This window comes from Arvicanthis niloticus, chromosome 13, assembly GCF_011762505.2.
Source record: "Arvicanthis niloticus isolate mArvNil1 chromosome 13, mArvNil1.pat.X, whole genome shotgun sequence".
In the NCBI taxonomy this organism is placed as follows: Eukaryota; Metazoa; Chordata; class Mammalia; order Rodentia; family Muridae; genus Arvicanthis; species Arvicanthis niloticus.
The window spans coordinates 53,615,041-53,637,154 of NC_047670.1; the positions used below are offsets into that span (position 1 = coordinate 53,615,041).

Consider the following 22,114-nt stretch of genomic DNA (forward strand, 5'->3'; position numbering starts at 1 on the left):
GTTCCCTGAGAACCCTGCCTCTGCAGGGTAGGGCGAGGGTTTGGGCAGAAGCTCCAACCTCTCCAGGGCCAGAATTGCTGGGATGAGAAGGGCCAGCTCTGGGAAGGGGGGGAGGATGAAGTCCTGGCCCAGCTGAAACAGTGGCTACTCCCCACGACATCCCTGGGAATACAGAGGATGGGAGGCCTGACCCACACAAGGGGCTTACCATCCCTCCCTAGTGCCTGAGGAGCTAAGTCCATTCCCAGGACTCCATCATGACCTGTGCCCCTCTCAACAGCCCTATGCACCCTCCAAGGAATCCTGGCCATGTGTCTCCTTCAGATCCTTCCTGAAACCATAAATGTTGCAACTGAGCTTAGCCCAAGAGGCAGGGGGTGGGAGGGTTGGAGGGTGAGGGGGATGGGGGAGAAAGGTTGGCTCAAGATCATCTCAAAGTTCTGTTCTCTCCTCCCTCCTCTCCCATCCCCCTCCTGTTCTTACTGCCTCATGCCTCAGCCTCTCTCCTTCCCTCAGGCTGCTGCATAGCAGTCTGCCCTGGGGACCAGGTAGCTAACCTGAATAGCCTGAATTGAATAGGGTGAGTCAGTCTTGGGCGGCCTGAGCCTGTGTGGTGTGCAACCCTCCCCCCCCCCCCAGAGAAGGAATACAAAATTAGAAGACCAGTCAGATGTAGGCCGCAGAGGGACCCAAGCAGCAAGAACCCCCTGAAATTTGGCTTCATCTGCCTTCTGGAAAATTCTTCCCTTCATGTCCAGGAGCACAGAAGGCCCACTGCTCAGAGGCTGGGGTGAGGGTCTGTAGGACACTGGACTGTCCTGCAGAAGAGGTAGGAGGCCTGGGCATGAACAGAGTGGCGGAGGCCACACAGCAGCATGGTGAGGGCTCACCTGGGTCCTAAGCTGTGGCATCCCATCACACCAAGCTCACCCTCGTCTCTGATTCCCCAAGCCCTGGTGTGCCTCCTTGAGGCCCAGGATACAGACCGATGCCCAAGATACCTTGTTTCTTGGTCAGACTGCCCAAATTCCCTTAACTTAGGCTCTCATCAGGAGATTGATCCCAGTAAAGATTCTAGACTCCTCTTCTGACAGGGCCCACCCAGGCTCATTTTACCCATCCCTGAGTCAAAAGAAGAAAACAAGGCCCAGAGAAGGCAAATGACCCAGCAAAGGACATACAGCTTGCAAGCCCTGGCACAGTGGGACAGAGCTCAGGCCTATGAACATTCCGTCACTGGACTCTAGTACCGCAGTGGCCCAGAGAGTGGCTAGGACAGGCAAGTAAGTAAGGTCACTCTAGCGGCTGTTTGCTCAGATCACTGCACGTGGCTGGTATTCATACCCCTAGGTCAAGCACAGCTTCTGCTCTTTTCTGAACCACGCTGCCACTTTGACAGTCCTTACAGATGGCTCAGTGTGCTGGCCTTGTCCCCAGCTGTGGCCTCCTGGGGTAGAAGCTGCTGCTTCTTGGCAGTGCCTGTGCCAGGCCGTTGCTGTTGTCCACTAGTGCTGGGCTGTGCGATCTGACTGACCCTCCCATTCATCTCCTGCCTTCTCTGCATCCTCCGATCCTCCTCTTCCCTTCTCTCTTCCTCTTCTTCATCCTCCTCCTCCTCCGTCTTCTCTGGAGGGCCCGACCCTGGCTCCTGGCTCCGTACTCGACGTGATGGTCTTAGCAGGATCCTGCGGAAGCCCTGCTTGAAGCGGTAGGAGAGGAAGCCGTAGAGGATGGGGTTTGCGCAGCTGTTGGCATAGGGCAGCGCCACCACCAGGAAGTAGAGGCCAAAGAAGGCGGGCTCCTCCGGCAGCGGGCACACCACATTAACGATGTTGAGCAAATAGAAAGGCATCCAGCAGAGGACGAAGAGTGCCACCACGGCCACCACCATGCGTGTGACCCTGCGCTCAGAGCGCCGCCGCCGCTGGCATGCGGGTGCCTGTACCCACTGGCACGAGGGCGCCCGCACCCGCCGTGTGGTCGACCGCACCTTCACCACAATGAGCAGGTAGCATAAGCAGATGACCAGCAGGGGCCCAAAAAAGCCCAATGCGGCCGTGTAGATGATGAAGGCCGTTCGCCAGGCAGCCGCTGGCTCTGGCCACTGCATGTGACATGTGCTCATGCCCCGGGGCACTCCTGAGAAAATAACCACAGGCAGCACCACCACGGCCGAGGCCACCCAAACAGCTGCACTGACCGTGCGAGCTACAGGTGCCGTGCGCCAGCGGGCCGAGCGTGTGGGGTGCACCACAGCCAGGTATCGGTCCACACTCATGACCGTGAGGCAGAAGATACTGGTGAACTGGTTGATGCCATCCACGGCCATGACCAGTCGACACATGAGAGAGCCAAAGGGCCAGTAGGACAGGGCGTTCTGAGCAGCCAGGAAGGGTAGCCCCAGCATGAAGAGCTCGTCAGCCAATGCCAGATTGAGGATATAGACGCTGGTCACTGATGGGCTGGACGTGTGGCGTAGTACCACGTAGATCACCAGCGAGTTGCCCAACAGACCCACCACGCACACCACCAGGTACACCAGAGAGATCAAGATGCCACTGACAGCCAGGCCTGCCAGGCTAGTGCCAGCAGATGCATTCCCCAGAGTGGTGTCCAGGGGCCAGGCTGAGGATGTGTTCCCAGAGTCCAAGGTCGTAGACACCAATGAAGGATAGGTAACAGTGGCCATGCTGAGATGATGAACAGTCAGCAGTCAACCAACCCTAACCTACAGAAGGGAGAACACAGCTTAGTTGTGATAGAAGAGCTTCCTATGTGCCATCTTGGGCACCACCACCACCTTGACCTTAAGAGATCTACTATGTGCCAGCTCAGAGAGCCTGATCAGCATCTTGTGTTTTTTGGACAGCCCAGTAAGGTGAGGGGGTGCTATTCCTAATTCGTTGTGTCTTTCCTGGCAGAGCCTCAAACTTTCCTCAGACTTCCAGTTCCAAAGAGAATGGCAGTGAGCTGTTGGTGTCTCCTCTCCTGGGAGTCAGAGCCCTTGACACTTCCCTAATCCTGGCCATCACTTGGGGTCCCCTACCTACAGCTCTGCCTGGAGGAATGAGTGTGAATGTGAGGGGGTTTCCTGGACCCCTCCTCCTCCAGGACAGACTAGTGATGAGAAATCTGCATCTGGAAGCTACATCTCCCAGATGCAGGGCTGAGTGCGAGACCCAGCAACTGAGTACTGGGCTGAGCAGGAGAATGCAACAGGATGCAGCAGGAGAGGACACTCCCTGGTGCTTAGTGAGGTCCTGTGTGCCTGTGTCTAGGGGACCCTTCTGGGCTCCCCTGCTGGACTCATAATGTCTTGAATCACCATGGATCAGCCAACACTGGACCATTTCCACTGCCCCCACCTCTCTCACACTCAATCACATCATTCACCAGTGAGTGAGGCATCAAATGAGTCAGAGAAGCCCAGAGTGGGCAGACTTGTGAAGGCGTGGGCTGCACACTGGGGACCTGGGGGAATGGAAGCCCTCTGGCCTCCTCCTCAGCAGGTTACTGCTCCTAGGACACCCAGGTACAAGGCTAAGAGCAGCCTCTCCCATGGGCCTGATCCTTTGCCCCATCTCTTTCCAGCCGATAAACTGCTCTGCTCACCCCTCCAGTTCCCTTGGATCTTGGATCCTGAGTGCATCTAACTCTGTGCTGTAGAGTCGGATGAAGGGGAAGTCTCCAGGCTAAGGAAGCTGCCCTTCTCAATTCTGTATTGACTCACTCTGGGTGTGGACCCCTGCACTAGAAGCTGAGAGTGCTTTAGGTTGCCTGATAAGCCTCTGGATGTAGGAGGCTCCTGGAAGTGGGAGCCACCTAGCTCCCAGCATGCTCCTGAGGAGGAGCATATGTGACAGCTCTGAGTGCCAGGCTGATGATGCCAAGGATGGCAATGGACCCCTGACAGAGAACCAAGGCTCACCATGCTACACTCCAGATTGCCCAGGCTTCTGGCAGCCTCCAAGTTCCTGGCTCAATGAGCCCGAGTGTTCTTCAACCTGCCACACCCTCAGCTCCCTTGAGCTGGGTCTAGGGAATCTGGGCAGGGGGCTGTGGGATTCTGGAGGGTCCTCACAGAGCTGGCTGCTCCTTGTTGAACCCCAACCCCAGAAGACTTCGGAAAAAGTTGGAGTCTCAGAACTGACACAACCCCTGTGCCTACAACACGGGGCCTTCCTGCTGTCCTCACCAACTGACCAGGAGCTAAGAAGAGTCTCACGATCTAGGCCATAGACTGGAAGAAGCATTTACAGGAGGACCTGTGACCCATCATCCTATTCTACAGATGGCCAGACTGAGGCCAAGCTAGAGCAGGCCCCTGACTCAGTATCCTGCGGGCCTAGGCAGAACTTGTCTGACTGTTTGTGCTCTTGAACTCTGGACCATGGGCCCAGGCCTCAGCCCCATAGGAGCCTAGAGATGGGCATTTAAATTCCTGGAACACAGCCATGAAGCTCAGTAGGGTTTTCAGGCCCCGTGACTTTGAATCAGGGAATACTGCAACTCCAGACAGCTGGAGTCAAATCATCCTAGGTGAGGAACTTTGGGATCTAGGACCTTACAGTTCTGCTCCCAGGATAGGGGTGGGGCACCCTATGTCACCTGGCCACCCTACCCACTTGCTTTACTCAGTGCCTCTTTATAGCTTTCCCATAGGGTGGCCAATCAAAGATGCCCAGGACTGCAGGAGAAGGGGGAGCTGAGAGCCAGGCAAACCTCATTTCCAGGCTTCAGGCACAGATGCCCTCAGGTAAGCCCAGAGTATGCTCCAAGGATGGCCCCTCTAGGTCCACACAAACACATTCATGAGCCTGCAAAAGTATGTGTGCATGCGTACACACACACACACACACACACATGCACGCACCCTCACACACAGGCATGCATGCACAGGCACGCGTGCGCGCGAGCACACACACACACACACACATATGTGCGCGTGCTGTCACAGAAACACAGCTACCCAGCCAGACCCTCCTCGGACTCGGAGATGGAACATCCCTCCTGGTACCCTGGCCCCCCTCCAAGACGCCCTCCTTGCTGTCAAAGTTGACAGACCAGGCAGGTTCCAGAACACAAAAATCACAGCTATGCACTGGGGGAAAACAGACCTGCAATTTCGATGCCGTCTTTTCTTTAAGGTTCTGGGAGCCTATGCCTGATCTAATTCCTCCTTGGAAGGGAGGGAGGGACTTTGCCTCCCTGTCTGGTTTATCTTTGGCACAAGCTTGCCTGAAAACTGGGGGTGGAATCTCCTCAGGGGACTGTTCGGGAGGGGAGAGACTCACAGAGAGGGTGAGTTAGTGCTCTCAAGCCCCACAGCAATTAAGGATGCCGCCCCCCCCAGGCATGTCAGACACCCCTGTTGCTCTTATTTCCCTCTCACTGACTCCTACCCTCAACAGAGTACTTTCCCTCAGCACCTAGCCTATCACTGTGAACTTAGTGCGTACTAACAGAAACAAGCATGCTAAGCAGGTAGAAGTCAAAGGACCAAGGATGGGAGGGGCGATGAGGAAGGAAGAAGGAAGTTGAAGCTCAGAGAGGTTAAGTGACTTCCACAGGGTCACCCAGCTGGTGAGTGAGAAATCCTGTCTCCTGGATCATGCTGGATTCCTTAAAGGCCTCTGGCTTGGAGTTGTCAAGAGTCAGGACAGCTAGGGACAATGTAGGTGAGGACCTCTGGCTGGCTCTGCAATGCATGTGTCCTCTGCACCCCTGGACCTTCCCCAAAAGGGGCTGGGATTTTATTAGTCAGCAGTGACTGACATGAACCCTAGGCCCAGAGCCTGATCCTCAGAGCCACCCCGCCCCCCCCAAGCCCCAAGCTGAGAACTTGACCTCTGCTGATGCTAAACTGCTGTGTGACCTTGGACAAGTCACTTCTCTCTGGTTCTAGTCTCCTCCTACTTCACAGGAGATGTGTGCTCCCACCTTACAGGGTTGCTGCAGAGGTGGAGGGGCTTGTCAGATGCACCACTGCCAGCATGAAGCGGTGCTGGAGGCCAGACAGTAGCTTGCATCTGGTTTGGTCCAGTTCTGACATTCTGCTGCATGGAGGCTCCAAGATTCTGGAATGACGGCACAAGATGCTGAGATTAATAGCCCTTCCTGCCTTCCAGCCCACGTAGAGATCACTAAAAGCCTCACTGCTTTCTGGAACTCCCCACCCTCTGCCAGCCCCAGACTTAGCCCCAAGTTCAACCTGGTCAGAGAATTCCCAGATAGCCCACTTGCAAGTCCCCATAAGCTTAACCTCCTTACCTGCCTATGGGGCAAGAACTCCCTTTGTAGTCCCCAGGCGGGATAACATTCTACAGCCAGGTACCACCAGAGCATAGCCAGCTGGGGTGTCACACGGTGCCCACTCCTCCAGCGTTCACGGGCTTGGGCCCTTCCTAGGTCCTCGGGGGCCACGTCAGCCCACGTCGCCTCTCCCATCTGGTCCTCGGTCCTGACTTGCCACCCGCACCTGGTACGTCACCCCCCATCTCCAGGATACGTGGAGGGTGCCGGACACAGGATGAGGGGTCTTCAAATGACACCCAGTTGGGGGTGGCAGGAGATACTTCCCAAGATGACAGAAATGTGAGATAGCAGGGGACATAAGAAGCCAGAGGAAAATAAGGAAAGGAGGGGGAGGGTCGGAGGTGGAGAGAGAGAGAGGAGAGGGAGAGGAGACAGTGTGTGGGCGGAAAGGCAGAATGAGGGGGAGTAAGGAGAGATGCCTGGCAAGGAGCAGGGACAGAGGAGCTAAGAGGAGAGAGGAGAATAGATGGACGGAGGAGCAGGGAGAGATGCAGAAAAAAGCAGGGACAGAGGGAGGCAGGAGGAAGGAGAAAGAGGGGGTGGTGGGGACAGTGACAGAGAAGGATTGTGCCACAGATGGTGACATGGAGAGCCAGCAGACGGGGGAGCAGGAGGGTGCGGGAGGGGCCGGGAGGAGGGGCTGAGCACCGGACAGCAGGTGCCAGACTGAGGGGCAGCAGGTTAGGGGCGGAGGCCAGGCCGGGAGAGGGAGACGCAGATCCCGTTACCGGGGAGATTTCAGCCACCCACGCTGGCCTTGGCTCCTGCGGGGACTTGGGGAAAAGAGAGGAGCAGCAGAGAGGGGAGCTGCGTGCCAGAGGCAGGACAGCCCCAGATCCCTAGGATGTACTTCCCTGTGAGGAAGGGGGCTACTCAGCGGAATGAGGACAGGGCAGGGTGGGCTCCAAGATGTGGGCTGCGAGCCCACATATCCTTTGTAGAGGATTCCAGGAGCAGCGGGATGGGTCCAGGAGCAGCGGGATGGGTCCAGAAGACGGCAGATAGGGACTGTGGTGCTGAGGTCCGTTGGATCTGGACAGAGGGACAGAGAGATGGGATAGAAAGTAGGTATTTTGAGAGCTGGAAGTCAAAGGTATACACTGAGAAAACAAATTCTCACTCTTAAGTGATACAATTTGAATAATAACAGCTGCCCTTGAAGACGATTGTTCATAACACATCTGCTGATGTGCTCTGGGAAGGGGAATATTTTGCTTCATTGGTGCGTGAAGGTGGTGGTCCCTGGCATCAGATTGCTCACAGGTGCCTACCTATGTAAGCCGTTCTTTCTTGGCTGGTAAGCTGCACAGACTAAGTAGTAAACTGTGGCCATCTGTGGCCACGACTGGTCTAAAGCAGACAGGAGCTCTGAGCAGCCCTGAGTGTCCAAGGTGGGGCTTCTTGGTGCTCTATTTTTCTGCTCACAGCCCTCCACGACTCTTCCCCAGTCACCTGCTGCCCACTGCCCCTGTTGGCCTCCTACCCACAGCTTCCCTTTGGTTCCCCAGGCTCTGAGCTCATCAATGTCATTCATTCATTCATTCATTCACTTGTCCATTCATCTCCAGATATGGCTGCCTCCAGCCTTGTTCCAGGCTCTAGAGATAAAAGGAATAAGGTTTACCCTGGGCAGACAACCCACACCATATCACTAAAGCCAGAATCCAACCTTAGCTGGGACGAAAAGGAGTTGGGTACAGAGATGGGGCTGAGAATCATGAGGCTGGGTGAGGAGCTGGCTTCTCACCAAGCAAGGATCTAGGTAGGGCAGTCTCAACTAAGCCTTGGGAGACTTGTGGTCATCTTGGGATCTGGTCTTCTCAATCTGGGTAAGCAGGAAGCTACTGAGAATGGAACAGAGGTCTGTGCCTTGATTTAGGTTTCCATGATTCTATTGCTGCTGCACAAGTCACATCCAGGGCAAGGACAGGAGCAGGAGGCCAGGAAGGAGCCTCAGAGTCTTCATACAGGCTTTACCTGCAGCCGAAATATTGATTTTACACCACCCCCTTGTAGGGGGGCAAATGGTCATCTGGTTGACCCCAGGATAGGGAGTCTCACCCTCTGATGCCCTAAGTCTGTCCTCACAGCTGTAATTTACTTTCTAGTGATTCACCTGAAGAAGGGCACGAATATTTTCTTTATTGGACTGTCAGTTCCCCAAGGTCAAGCTCTAGACATGGTCCCCAAGGTGGCCCTGGGCTGATACCAGCCTAGCACACAGTAGGCATTCATCCTGTTACAAATGAAAAAGAACGGAAGATGGATGCATGGATGAATGGGTGCATAAAAGGGTAAATACATGGATGGATGGATGGATGGATGGATGGATGGATGGATGATCAGACAGATAGGTAGATGGACAGACAGTCACATAGATGAACAGACAGATGAATGGATAGATGGATGGATAGATGGATAAATGGATGGGTAGATGAATAAATGAATGGATGGATGATGGACAGATGGACAGATTGATGGCTGGATAATGGATGGATAGATGGATGGATAAATGGATGGATGGATGGATGAGTGAATGGGTGGACAAATGGATGGATGGACAGATGGATGGATGGATAGATGATGGATGGACAGATGGATGGATAGGTGGATGGATAAATGGATGGATGGATGGGTGGATGGATGAACAGATGGATGGATGGATGGATAAATGGATGGGTGGATGAATAAATGAATGGATGGATGATGGACAGATGGACAGATTGATGGCTGGATAGTGGATGGATGGATGGGTGGATGGATAAATGGATGGATGGATGGATGAGTGAATGGGTGGACAGATTGATGGGTGGATGGATGGATGGATGGATGGATGGATGGATGGATGATAGATGGACAGATGGATGGATAAATGGATGGATGGATGGGTGGATGGATAAACAGATGGATGGATGGATGGATGGATGGATGGATGGATGGATGGCAGATAACTGACTCATGGAGTTCATGGGTGAGTGGGTGGATGGATGAATAGAAAGTAGAAAGTAGCAGAGGGACAAGAAGGGACACCTGGTTCCTGAGGGTACACTGGAAGTTAGAGAGAGAATGGAAGGTGTACTATGCAGCAGATTGGAACCAATCCTTCTCTAGGAGGCTTCTGCCCGCAAAAGTGACCCGGGTTCCTGTTGAGCCCTCTCTTTGGTGAGCCACAGCATAGAGGGGAAAATGTAGGTCCATGCCTAGAGTTCTGGGAGCAAGGGACACTGGGGAATTCAGAGGGACCCCACAGGGATGGCCCTGCCCTGGAAATTTGAGGTTCTAGAAGCCTGTGGCTCAAAGTCCCAAATCCCTGACCTCATGCTGGACCTGGCCCCCAGAGCTGTCAGATCTGCTGGGGTCTTGCAGAGGCTACTTGGCTGGGCTTTCCCATGTGATCCTGGCCTTGGCAAAACCATGATGGTGTCTCCACCCTCACACTAGAGGGCTCCCGCAGCCAGCAATCATGGGCTTAATCAGGAGCCCAGATCCAAATGGAAGTCAGGAGCGACACCATGGGACCAGGGAGGAACCTAGCTACTGAACCAAGCCTGTCTTCTAAAACATGAGATGACCTACTGGCCAATTCTGGAGCTTTCTCACTAATGTCCCCATTAAGGATGTCTTTGGCCTTGTCACCCCCTGCTGGCTCCTTCTGGAGCTGAGTCTCAGGTCTGCTTTGTACTGACTGTGTGACCTCAAATATGTATCTGACCCTCTCTGAGCCTCATTGTCAGCTCCTACTTCGTAGGGTTATACAGATAACAGAATGAGCCACCCTACCCCCGCCCAACACACACTGCAGCAATTCCTGTGACCCAGTGACTTCTTACTTCTAAGTTCCTGCTTGTGAGGGAACCGAGGACCATGACATTGGATATTGGACAGAGGGACTCTGTTCTAGTTCTGTCCCCAGCCACATGACGGTAAAACCCCCCTCTTGGAACTTCAGTGTTCTCCTTCAGCAGAGGCCACCACCTGGCTGCAGGGCCACGATTGACAGGAGACAGAGAAGAGGCTTGTAGGATGCATACCCCCCCCCTCACCTGGCTGACTCTCCAGAGGCCTCAGCAGCCTTCACAGGATTCTAAGAATGCAACCCCCCCTCTTCTGCTTTGTCACACTGATTTTCTCTTTTTAACAAAAGACACTTGAAAATCAAGAAGGACACCATGACCTTCCCTTCTCCCTTTGAAAGCAGAGGCTGAAGGCCATGCGAGGAGCCTCCCAGAGCCTGGAGGATCATAACCCACCTGCTTACCAGGCAGGGCTGGGGAGGGTCAGGTCTGTGAAGCACACTTTCTATTTAACCCTCTTCTTCCCACAGGCCAGCTGCTGCGCCCTCTACCCAGCCAACGTGAGCATCCCCCCAAACCCCAGCGGGAAAATGATCCAGGAACTCTCCTGTACTGTCCCCACTGATACGAGTCACTCTTCTCCCATTAATCTGCTCTGTGTCCATTTTATTCTTAGCCCGGCCAAAGACCCTTAGACAGCACAGTGAGATCAGCCCGCTCAGGAGGCACAGGGACTCTATTAAAATGCTGAGTCACAGCCTCAGTGCTTGAGGCTCTCCCATGGCCACCTGTCACAATGCTTAGTGTCGACCTCCTGTCCCCCCCCCCATTGACATACCATTCCCTTTCACTCTTCCTCTTGTTCTAGGGCACCCTCCCAAAGCCTGAACCCTTTGCCCAGGCTTCCTCCCCACATCTCCCCTTCCCTTCCCTTCCCTTCCCTTCCCTTCCCTTCCCTTCCCTTCCCTTCCCTTCCCTTCCCTTCCCTTCCCTTCCCTTCCCTTCCCTTCCCTTCCCCTTCAGCAAGCTTAGACATCACCTGCTCTGAGGCAGGCTTCCTCCCCTGGGCCTCCATGTCTTGTTTGTAATGCAATTATTTTTCATTTCTGATTTGCTCTTGTGTTCTTCACGCATTATTTGAAAACATGTTTCTGAATCCTATTGTGCTAAAAAGGCTTTAAACGAAGAAGACGCAGCCATCCTCCGATGGCCCTCTCCTAGTTTGTCTCAAAGGCAGCGCTGACCTTTAGTTATGTTTGCACACGCATCTTCCTTCCGAAGCACCCTTCTGCCTTCTCCCCACCCCTCCCCCCACGAACAAACTTGGTGTTTTTGAGCTAGACTCTCACTGTGGAGCCTGGATTGACTTATTGCACTTTGCCTCAATCTTCCAAGTTTTAAGCTCCTAAGTGTAGGCCATCCCACACAACAGGCATTTTAAAAATTTACTTAAAACAACAAAACCCTTTTGATTGATTCTCTGTGAGTTTCACATCATGTACCCCTGTCCTGGTCATCTGCCCACCCCCTCATATCCACCCTTTGCCCTTGCAACCTCCTCCCCAAATAAAATGCGCACACACACACACACACACACACACACACAAATCAAAGCATTAAAAAGCCCATTCTGGAAGCTGCAGTGTGTCACAGTGTGTCCCGCAGTGTATCCCTCTGTCCACCCACGCACCTTCACTTGTGAATGTTCATTGCAATGAGTCATTGGTCTGGTTCAAGGTCTCTGGCTTCTATGACAACGTCAATATTGGCTCTTCACCTGACTCCTCACAGTTTTCCTGTTGTTGCCGTGTGTCATGGAGGTCCTGCAGCTCTGGGTCAGCAGGACGGGCCTTTCACTAGCACCAACAGTTAACAGACAATGTATGTTTTAGGGTGGGCCGACTCAGAGCTCTGGATCTGGGCCTGTCCACACCATGGGTGGGGGGGGGGGAGCTCTCCAGCACTGCTCTGGCTAGGCCACCCAGTAGGAGGTAGGTCAGCTTCTAATGCCTTCTGCCCTAATGCTTCTGCTCTAATGCCTTCTGCCCGGCTCACCTGCACCCATGCCTCCAGAGCCAGCTTCACAGTGCTACCCAGTGGAGCACTCTCTCAAGTGCTGCAGCGTGAGAGGGGCTGGGCCAGCTCTCCTGCTCTCACATCCTGAGGCTAGCTTTGCTGACTGCAGGAGGTGGTGAGGAGAGTTCAGGGGAGGGCATCACCTCCGCACCCAGGCTATCTTCCAGAAGATTAGTGGAGGGGTCAGCTCTCTCCCACACTCATGCCCTCAGGTCTAGCTCACCTTCATTTAAAAGTGTAAAACATTTACTTTATGTGTATGAGGTTTTGCCTGAATATATGTCTGTGTACCACATGCATGGCTGGTGCCAAAGGAGGCCAGAAGAGGGGACCAGATGGCTGTTATTCTCTCTCTCTCTCTCTCTCTCTCTCTCTCTCTCTCTCTCTCTCTCTCTCGTGTGTGTCTCGTGTGTGTGTGTCTGTGTGTGTCTCTGTGTGTGTGTGTCTGTGTGTGTGTGTGTGTGTGTGTGTGTGTGTGTGTGTGTGTGTTTGTGTGTGTGTGTGTGTGTGTGTGTTGAGAACCAAAACCCAGTCCTCTGGAAGAGCAGCCAGCTCTTACCAGCTGAGGTATCTCTCCAGCCCCCTCTGCAGCAGAGATCTTGATTTCTTACTCCCTCCTGCCATTCTTCATTCTTTCACTTGCTTACTTAAAATACAAAACCATGCCAGGCAGTGGTGGCACACGCCTTTAATCCCAGCACTTGGGAGGCAGAGGCAGAAGGATTTCTGAGTTCGAGGCCAGCCTGGTCTACAGAGTGAGTTCCAGGACAGCCAAGGCTATACAGAGAAACCCTGTCTTGAAAAAGAAAAAAAAAAAGAAAAAAAATACAAAACCATTCGTTTTCTGGGACTAAGCATTTCCACATGACCCTACAGTGCCTCAAGAGCCATACAGTAAAAAACCCCAGAGTGAGAGATTTCTTAGAGACCACCAAGCTGCTTTCCCCAGTGCAGGCTATCCCCTGGGGCTGACACTCTGGAACAGTATCTTCATCAGAGAATGGGTTGCTTCAGCTTTTCCCAGATCCTGTGTGTGTTTTTCAGTTCCTGCCCTCCTCTCTTGTGATTTGTTCTCTCGATTAGGAGGCATGTAGCCTCCGGAAGGTGTGTGTGTGCCTGGAAACAGTTAATGCCTCACTGTGGTGGACGACCAGGGTGGGTGAGGCTAGGGTGGGTGTGGCATTTGTAGCTGAGTCATTTTGGCTTGGCTCATGGATGCCATCTTCCTTTGGTCTTAGACTTCCTGCACTGTGCCCACTCCCAGTCCAGAGCACATATGTATTACATTCGGCCTCTTCCCCTTTCTTTCTTCTTGTCTCTGGCTGTCGTGAGGCAAACAGCTTTCCTCCACCATGCCCTTCTCTCCAGGGCCACCTGGATACACAGTTCTGACCCTAGGCTATTTACTTCAGATATTTCATTGCTACCACAACACGCCCCCCCCCAAAAAAAATCACACAATCACACAGAAAGGTTGGTGCTAAGAAGTGAGATAATGTCTATGATAATTCTTGACCATGTGGTCCAGAAGGCTTCAGAACTCCCTATGGACCAAGCATTCAAACACACTAGTCTACAGGGGCCATTCCTATTGAAACCACCACAGGTTTGTTGCTGCAACTGGACTGTGATTCTATTAATAGTCTCTCCTGGGCTTTCTTCAGGGATGCCAACCATGCTAACAGTGCCAAACCTCAGCTGCTCTTCATGACCCCTTCATGTCTTGTTTGTGGGAGGAATTTGAAAAAAAAAACTTGGAAACATAAGCTGATAAATCTCTGGAATGTTGTGAGCAGAGATAATTAGGGCATTCTGATTGAACCTCAGAAAACTAGAACGTTATACGGAATCATGAATAACAAAGCCTCCCCTCCCTACATGGTTTTCTTCATGGTGTTTTGTCAGAGCAATAGAAACCTTAGCTAAGTCAAGTTGGTACCTGGAGTGGGGTGTTACCATAACAGAACTGACCGTGTTGTTTTGAATAGTAATGGAAGAACGTCAAAACTTTGGGCTGGAAAGGCCATTGCGTGTTGAGAGCTCAGTGAGCCATTCTGTAGGAGCTTGGAAGATAAGCCTGTTTAGAGCAATGCAGGTAATAGATGCCCAGCTTATGAAGTTCAGAGGGAAGCAGACTACTGGGCTATTTATGTGAATAAGCTGTAATTCTGCTCAGATGGGGCTGAAGAATCAGCTGTGATTAAGAAGAGACAGCATCATCGTGGTGAAATCTTCTGGGGAGTGTTTTCTGAGGGTCAGCACACAGAACCTGTGTTCCAGAAGGAGCCGGATTGTACCTTATGCTGACAACCGAACTTGATAGTGTAAGAGTCACCCAGGTGGTACTGGTTTTGAAGACATGAAGGGGTCATGAAGAGCAGCTAAGGTTTGGCACTGTATAGCATGGTTGGCATCCCTAAAGAGAGCTCAGGAAAGACTATTGGCTAAATTACAGTTCAGTTGTTGCAACAGACCTGTGGTGGTTTCAGTAGGAATGGCCCCCATAGACTCATGTGTTTGGATGCTTGGGCCACAGGGAGTGGCACAATTAGGAGGCGTGGCCTTGTTGGAGGAACTGTCACTATGGGAGTGGGTTTTGAGGTCTCCATATGTTCAAGCTACATCCAGTGTGGCACACAAGTCTTCTGCTGCCTTTGGATCAAGATGTAGAACTCTTAGCTCCTTTTCCAACACCATGCCTGCCTGTGTGCACTTTGCTTCTTGCCAAGATAATGGACTAAACCTCTGAAACTGTAAGGCAACCTCAATTAAATGTCTTCCTTTACAAGAGTTACCATGGTCATGATGGCTCTTCATAGCCACAGAAGCCCTAAGGCAGAACTCCAGCAATTTTTTTTTGAGACACCAGTTCCATAGGATGATCACCAAGAACAGCAGGAGCACTGGGGTGCAGCCAGAGGAACCTAGAAGACAAACTGTGTGTGCTACAGAAGGCAGAGCAGAAGAAGTGACCCAGAAGATCTCAAGTGAATCCCAGGTAACTGGACATTTTAGGTTTTTCACACTTTTGGAGTTTGTTTTCTCTTTGTTCAGATTATGATCGTGCCCTGGTTCTTCCCTCTTGAAGTAAAAAAGCATTTCATTTATTTTTTATTTGACAGGAGCCCACAGTTGAGAGACTTTGAATTTTAAAAATCTTCAGATTTTAAGAGAGACTGGCTGTTTTAAAGAGACTGAACTTCTAAGTGTTTAAATTTTTAAAGACTCTGGAACTTCTAAAATTTGGAATGTTTATATTGTAATGTCAATATTAATAGTGTGGTCGTGGGGAAGTACAATAAAGGAAAGGTTATGGCTGAATGGTGATGTGTTTGTGTGTCAAGTTAACAAGAGGTCAATTGTGCTTGCTTGTTTTATGTCAACTTGACACAGCTAGAGTTATTTGAAAAGACAGAAAATCCCTCCATAAGATCTGGCTGTAGGGCATTTTAGCAGCTGTTGGGAAAGGGTCCAGCACATTGTGGGTCCTGGGTTCTATAACAAATCAGGCTGAGTAAGCTAGTAAGCAGCTTGCCCCCATGGCCTCTGCATCAGCTCCTGACTCTGGATCCTGCCCTGCTTGAGCTCCTTCTCTCATTGTTTTTGAAGACTAACTGGTCTATGTAACTGTGAGTGAATAAACCCTTTCCTCCCCAAGTTGTTTTTGGTCATGGTGTTTCATCATAGCAATAGAAACCCTAACTAAGACAGATGTGGACAGACTCAGTGTCCATGAAGTTTCTTATGGGAACATGAATGTTCCTGGGAACTAGACCACACTCAGTTATGATTCCTTATGTCCAAGAACTTTGTGAGGCTAAGCTTAAAAGTGACTGACAAATTAATCTGGCAGAGAAGATTTTTAAGGCATTTCAGCATTTAGGTTACGGCATGGTTATTGCTAGCTGCTTTTAGCCATATTGACAGTGAGGACTGGGGAAAGGATTTGAAAACCTTGCAGACTGCTCAGAAAAGGAGTGGTTAAAGGTAGCTCTAAGAAAAATGGATTGCTAAAGAGATTCACAGCATTAAAAGGATAATTGGTGTAATGGCACATGTCTTTAATCCCAACCCTGGGAGGCACAGGCAGGGAGGTAATTTCTGTGAGTTCAAGGCCAACTTGGTCTACGAAGCAAGTTCCAGGCCAGCTGTGGCCATGCAGTGAGAACTTGCTTCACAAAACAAAAACAACCACCAACAACAACAACAACACCACCACCACCACCAACAACAACAAAGCCAATACCTTGTATCTGACCAGTAGGAAAAGTGCCTCAAGGCCATCTTAAGAATTGGTCAGACCTCAGCCATTGGCAGTGTCTGGGCTGTTAAAGAAATCATATAAAAGACTTTCCAAGGATTCCTTTCACCATGCTCATCTGCCCAGGCACTTGAAGCCATGGTCCATAGCTATTGCTTGAGATGGTGGCAGACCTTGTCATTCATATGACACTGATTTTGCAGCCACCAAGAGTGGAGGGGTTGTAAGATCATGGAGGCATCCACCCAGATTTCAAAGGAAATCCTGGGAGGCTGGGGATGGGAGTTGTGGCTGGGCCAGCCCCAAGAGTACCCTCTTGAGTGAAACTGAGGAAAAAGCTGAAGATGCTGTAGGGGCCATGCAGAGATGGAGATGCCAGAGGCTTGGAAGATCTGCCAAGGAAAACCATGAGCAGTGAGCAGAGCCATCCCAGGAAAGAGGCCGTGTGCATTGCAGCTGGCAAGGCCAGAGCTGTGGAATATATGCCATGAAGTTCACATCACGTCACCATGTGCCCTAGATGCAAAATACTATATACAGGATTTGACATTCACCGTGTTGGGTCTTGGGCCTCACATTTCCTTTCTATTCTCCTGCTTAACCATGAGATTTTCTACCAGCACCTAAGTTCCCGAAATAACGACTCTGAGACTGAATTACTTCATGAATAAATTCCTAAGCCATAAGCTTGGGCTTGTTCCCTGACTAGCTCGTAACTCAATTGACTGTTCATTCTAAGTCCTGCCACATGGCTGGCTACCTTTTCTCAGTTGCATGAATCTGTCTCTTCAGGGTTCAGGCAAATCTCCTCCCACAGCTGACTCTATCCCAGAATCCTCTCTCCCTGACGGAACTCCCACCTCCTATTTCCTGTCTAAGCAAATAGGCCAATAGTTTTTTTTGTTGACCGGTGATGCTCCCACACAGTGCACAAGAGATTCTCTTTACACCCCATGCCAAAGAATGAGAGTGTTTACTGTATGGTGTTATGTACTTCTGATTTTGTCAATTTGCCTTGACTCCCAGTTTCAGTTTGAACTTTTGGTCGATATTGAAATTGTTGAGACTTTTGGAGAAAGCCTCTGAGCAGTATGAGGTGTGCACAGGGCAGCTGCGTTGAGTAGAATGATCGTCTTTTGCAACCGTCTTTATTTGGCGATTCAGTGTGGTCTAAGGAAATGCATTCGGTGTCAAACTGACACCGGCTGGGATTGCAAAGGTGAATCCTGTTTATCAACTTGATTGAATTGAGAGACACCTAGGAAATTAGTAAAGAACAGCCTGGGACTCTGTGCTCATTTCCAGAAACAATTAGATAATGGAGCCTCTGTCTTAACCACTGATTTAATCCCCTGAGAGTCTAATTTCAGACAGACTGTTGTGAAGTGGAATTGTGGGACACAGGGCCTAATGGGAGGAAGTGGGTAACTCTGATCGTGGTTCAGAAGGGTAAATCTTGGTCCTGGCTCCTTGCTCTGTGTCTGTTTGCTGCAAGCTCTCCTCAGCCATGTTCCTCCTACCTAGTGTTCCAGCCTTGCTACTGGCCCAAAAGGGAGGAGCTGACCAACCACCAACCACAGCCTTTGAAACCACAAACCAAAATAAATCTTTCTTCCCTTAAACGCTGTATCTTGGCTAGCTTGTCCCTGTGGGGGTTTGCAAATCCACATCTTCCAAACCCAGTGTGGGTCTTCACCCTGGCTTGCTTGAGGCAGGCACACCTGAGGCCATAGCTTCCTGGTTAATGAACTTTGTCTGCTAAGGTAAAAACTTGTTCTGCTATGGGTAGCTGCCCGGCACAGGGAAAGGACTCAGAGGGTCAACTGCTCTTCGAGTAGGCTCCTCAGTGTCATACAACACCACTGTCACCATCAGCCTATAGTGTCTGGATCCAGTAGGTCCTCTGGAGTTCCAGGAGGTGGGTTGCTTTGTATCATTGTGATCTGCAACCTGCCCCCCATCCTTCCCTCTTCTCAGCATGCCCTGAGGCCTACACGTCACCACTCTCCCCTGCTCTGTAGTTGACCCACCAGGATTTGGGGTGATAGCTGTCTCCCAGTTTCTCTGCACACAGATGTTTTTTGTTTCTGTTTCTTCTGTCCCTGGTTCAGGGCTGCCTTTCCACAGGGCTAGGGTACATGGACTTAAGGGTATATGTACCATCCCAGAGCGTACTGACCCTCAGACCAGAGCTCTTCCTTTCTGTACAGTAGATTCTGGTGTGCAGATCAAATCACAAGGGCAATGGTATTCACGTGTCTGTCTCTCCTTGACCTCCAAGCCCCTGGTGAGAAAGGGCTGGTAAGAAAGGACTGGGCCTCATCCTTCTCTGTGTTTCCAGTCTTAGCACGGATGAATGGGGACACAGGACATGAATAGAAGCCAGTGTTCTTCTATGCCTAGTGGCATTTTACCTCCTGGGAGTCTTCTCCTGACATCTCCCAGCTCTGCCTCACCCTCTACGGGGCCCATTGTGCCCTTCCCTGACATCCTCTGAAGCCTGTGTAGAGGCAGGTGGGGGTGGTGAGACAGATCAAAGAGGCAGACAGCAAGTATCTCCAGACTCAGGTGCCTACAGAAGAGATGTGCTCCTCCCCCTCACCATTCAGGATGGTTGGGCTCATCCAGGCAGCTCTCCTGTTTCACAGTAGTGATATATGGGGACTCAACTGGCATGGCATACACAGGATGGATCACAGGCATGGCTGCACCTTGGTGGGCAGTGGAAACCTGCTTCAGCAAGTTAACAGATTATGGGCATGACTGGTCTCTCTCTCTCTCTCTCTCTCTCTCTCTCTCTCTCTCTCTCTCTCCCTGTCTCTCTATCCCTGTCTCACTGTTGTTCTCTCCTTTAAGTATATTCTTTTATCCATTCGTTCATTTGCATAAATCACTCAGGAGGCAGAGGCAAGCAGACCTCCACCTGTTTGAGGCCACCCTGATCTACAGAGCAAGTTCCAAAAGAGTCAGGCCTATAAAAAAGAAACCTTGTCTTGGAAAAAAAAAATAAAATAAAATAAAAAAATAAAAAGAATGATGTCATAGTTCTGGATGAGAACCTGAATCAGGTACTGAGTGTCTGTGTTGGCAGGGCATATGGGACTGAAAGCACAGGGAACATCTACACAGAGGGGTCACTTCCCTGCTCTCTGCTGACATGGGATGGCCTGAGAGCTCCTGAGGACATGGTGCAGCCCCCAGACTCCATGACAGCCTGCCAGATGAGTCCAGGCTCCAGGGAACAATGGATCTTAGGATGACACTTGGGATGGCACATTGTGTCTGTGATTGCCCAGTGCGTTTGGAGTGGGGCCTGAGAGAGGGAAGGCAGGAGGCATCCTGGGAAAGACGTCCTGCTGACCAGGGGAAAGGGGCTAGGCCCAGCACAGGAGGGGCAGTGCAGTCAGGGGCTCAAATTAGGGGACCCTAGGATGACAATCATCCAGGCTTGACTAGTGAGTGTTGGGGTGAGAGGTCCCTGCTTTGGAAGAAGGAGCAGGAAGCAGCCAGGTGTCAAGGCAGAGAACTTCGGAGAGGGAGATCTGGTCCAACAGGTGCTTGTCTCACTCCCCAGCCATGATGTTATGAACAAGAGGGTTGAGCATAGCCCTGACCCCTCCCAGGCCACACACTGTGTGGTCTAGTAACAGGTGGATGCTCTGAGAGGCTGTTATGGAGCAAGCCTCACTCCTGAGCCTACCCAGCAAGCACTTCCTCCTGTTTCAAAACATCTAGTGTTTTCAACATCTCACAGCCTGCCATTCTCTGCTCAGGAGGCCTCTGATCCTTAGCCACTGTGCTCAGGGTCTAGGGCCTCAGGTACTAACAGAGAAAATCAGCAGAAAGTCTGATCAAGATGACAATAGCTGCTCCAGACATCCCATCAGTGTTCAGAGCAGAGAATAGTGGAGACCACGTTTGTTATTTTTCTCCCAAGAAACCGCAGCTCTGACTGACTCTCCTTGTGTGTGGTTGGTGAAAACCAGGTGTGGCCTGGGAGCCACAAAGGCTGGGAAAACAAGTATATTTACATTAAAGATTTAGTTTTATTTTTAATAGTGTGTGTGTGTGTGTGTGCATGTATGTGTGCATGCACGCAGGTAGGTGCATGTGCCCACGGAAGCCAAAAGAGGGCATTAGATCCTTCTGGAGCTGGAGTTAGAAACAAAACCTGGGTCCTCTGACAGAGCAACAAGCACAGCACACTTAACTGCTGCAAATCTCCAGCCTTCTCTCTCCCTGAAAACAAGTATTTCATCAATGCTAAGCACACTACTGTCCTGCCCCCAAGCTGGGATTCTGTAGACAAGAAGAGCGGAGTGGAGGGAGGGGCAGGAGGTGTGGGAAAGGATAGGAAGGGGTGGGAAGGGTGGAAGAGGGTAGGCGGGATAGAAGAGGTAGGAGAGGGAGGGAGGGGTGAGGGGCAGAAGGGGCAGGAGGAGGAGGGGCGGGAGGGGTCAGGCTGCTTTATCCATCAGAGCACTGACTCCTAGGCTTTTCAGATCCTGTTTCCTCCTCTGTAATGACTAGCAACACCCCAAGTGACCTAATGCAGGACTGAGGTTATATGTTCCGTGAGGGGGTGGGGGCAATATTTCATGTCATTACTTTTACTGTAAGGCAAGGACCCCTGGGCAGCTTGGGGGAGCTGAACACCCACAGCAGGAGCCTACCCCAGCACATAGTTTAAAGCTCACAGGGACAGGACCCAGGTCAGTGGGCAACAGAGGGAGAAGAAAGGTCACCACTGGTAGGCGGAGTCTGGTCAGGTTTTCTAGGTTCTTGGCCTCTTACTCAAGGAAGTGAAATAAAGTTTCACACCAATTACAAAAGTAACTGGGACTTTATTCAGATGAAAGCGAAAGCTGAGATCTGGATGAAATAGGTTGTCAAGGTGACAGTGGGCTGGTTGTGTGTAAGGGCTACAACCCACACAGAGGCTCAAGGTTACAGCCCGGGCTTTGCTGCCCACAGAGGGGAGGGGCTAGCTACTTAGAGGCTTGGCTTGAGTGGTTCTGGCTTTACATCTACTGATCTGAATCATGTAAGTTCTTGCTTAGTTTCATGCACAGAATGGAGCAGGAAGCTAAAAGAGGGACCCTTGGACTCTGGTTGCACCCCAGGTTTTTAGCACCCCAAAGTGATGGTGGGGGCAGGTCCTCCCAACCATATTGGAGAGCTCAGCATGTGTGGGTTAAAAACCTTTCTTTCTGTGTCAGATAAATCTTGCCCTTGTGTGAGCCAAGCTAAGAACAGACAGAAACTTCCTGAACTGCACCAAGCCCCTCTGGAGGTGGGGTCCCGTAAATGGGGGGCTGTGGAGTTGGGGAGCAGCTCTGGGACTCTTGGAGACAGAAAATGGAGAGGCTGAAAACCTCTTGGCTAGCCTTCCAATGTCAGGGTACACCATTTCCTCTCAGCCTTTCGGAGTCTCAGGCCTGGGGAAAGGGTGTGGGGAGGAGGGATGGAGAGCAACACGTGTGTCACCAAATCTCTGAGACTATGGTAGCACCTGACACAAGCTGGTCTTCAGAAGTGTGTTGGCAGAAGGACTGGGAATCTCAGGCAGTGCCATGCCCTTGACCATGGATCGGTAATTCGGGGAAGACCTAGGTGGGACTGTCTCAGGGGAGACCCAGGTGGGACTGTCTCAGGGGAGACCCAGGTG

The 22,114-nt window shown here is 51.4% G+C and overlaps 1 protein-coding gene across 1 annotated transcript; it reads right to left on the reverse strand.

The window, feature by feature from the left end:
• Positions 1-650: 650 nt before the first annotated feature.
• Sstr3 (somatostatin receptor 3) lies at positions 651-6,449 on the reverse strand. Its single transcript, XM_034517475.2, has 3 exons — positions 6,271-6,449; positions 5,941-6,077; positions 651-2,728 (listed from the first exon to the last, which is right to left on the reverse strand). The coding sequence occupies exon 3, from the start codon at positions 2,687-2,689 to the stop codon at positions 1,403-1,405; it is 1,287 nt and encodes a 428-aa protein (XP_034373366.1). The 5' UTR covers positions 2,690-2,728; positions 5,941-6,077; positions 6,271-6,449; the 3' UTR covers positions 651-1,402.
• Between the last annotated feature and the right edge of the window lie 15,665 nt (positions 6,450-22,114).

Excerpts from the sequence above, each read along its gene's own strand:
- Sstr3 (XM_034517475.2), bottom strand. The coding sequence starts at position 2,689 with ATGGCCACTGTTACCTATCCTTCATTGGTGTCTACGACCTTGGACTCT.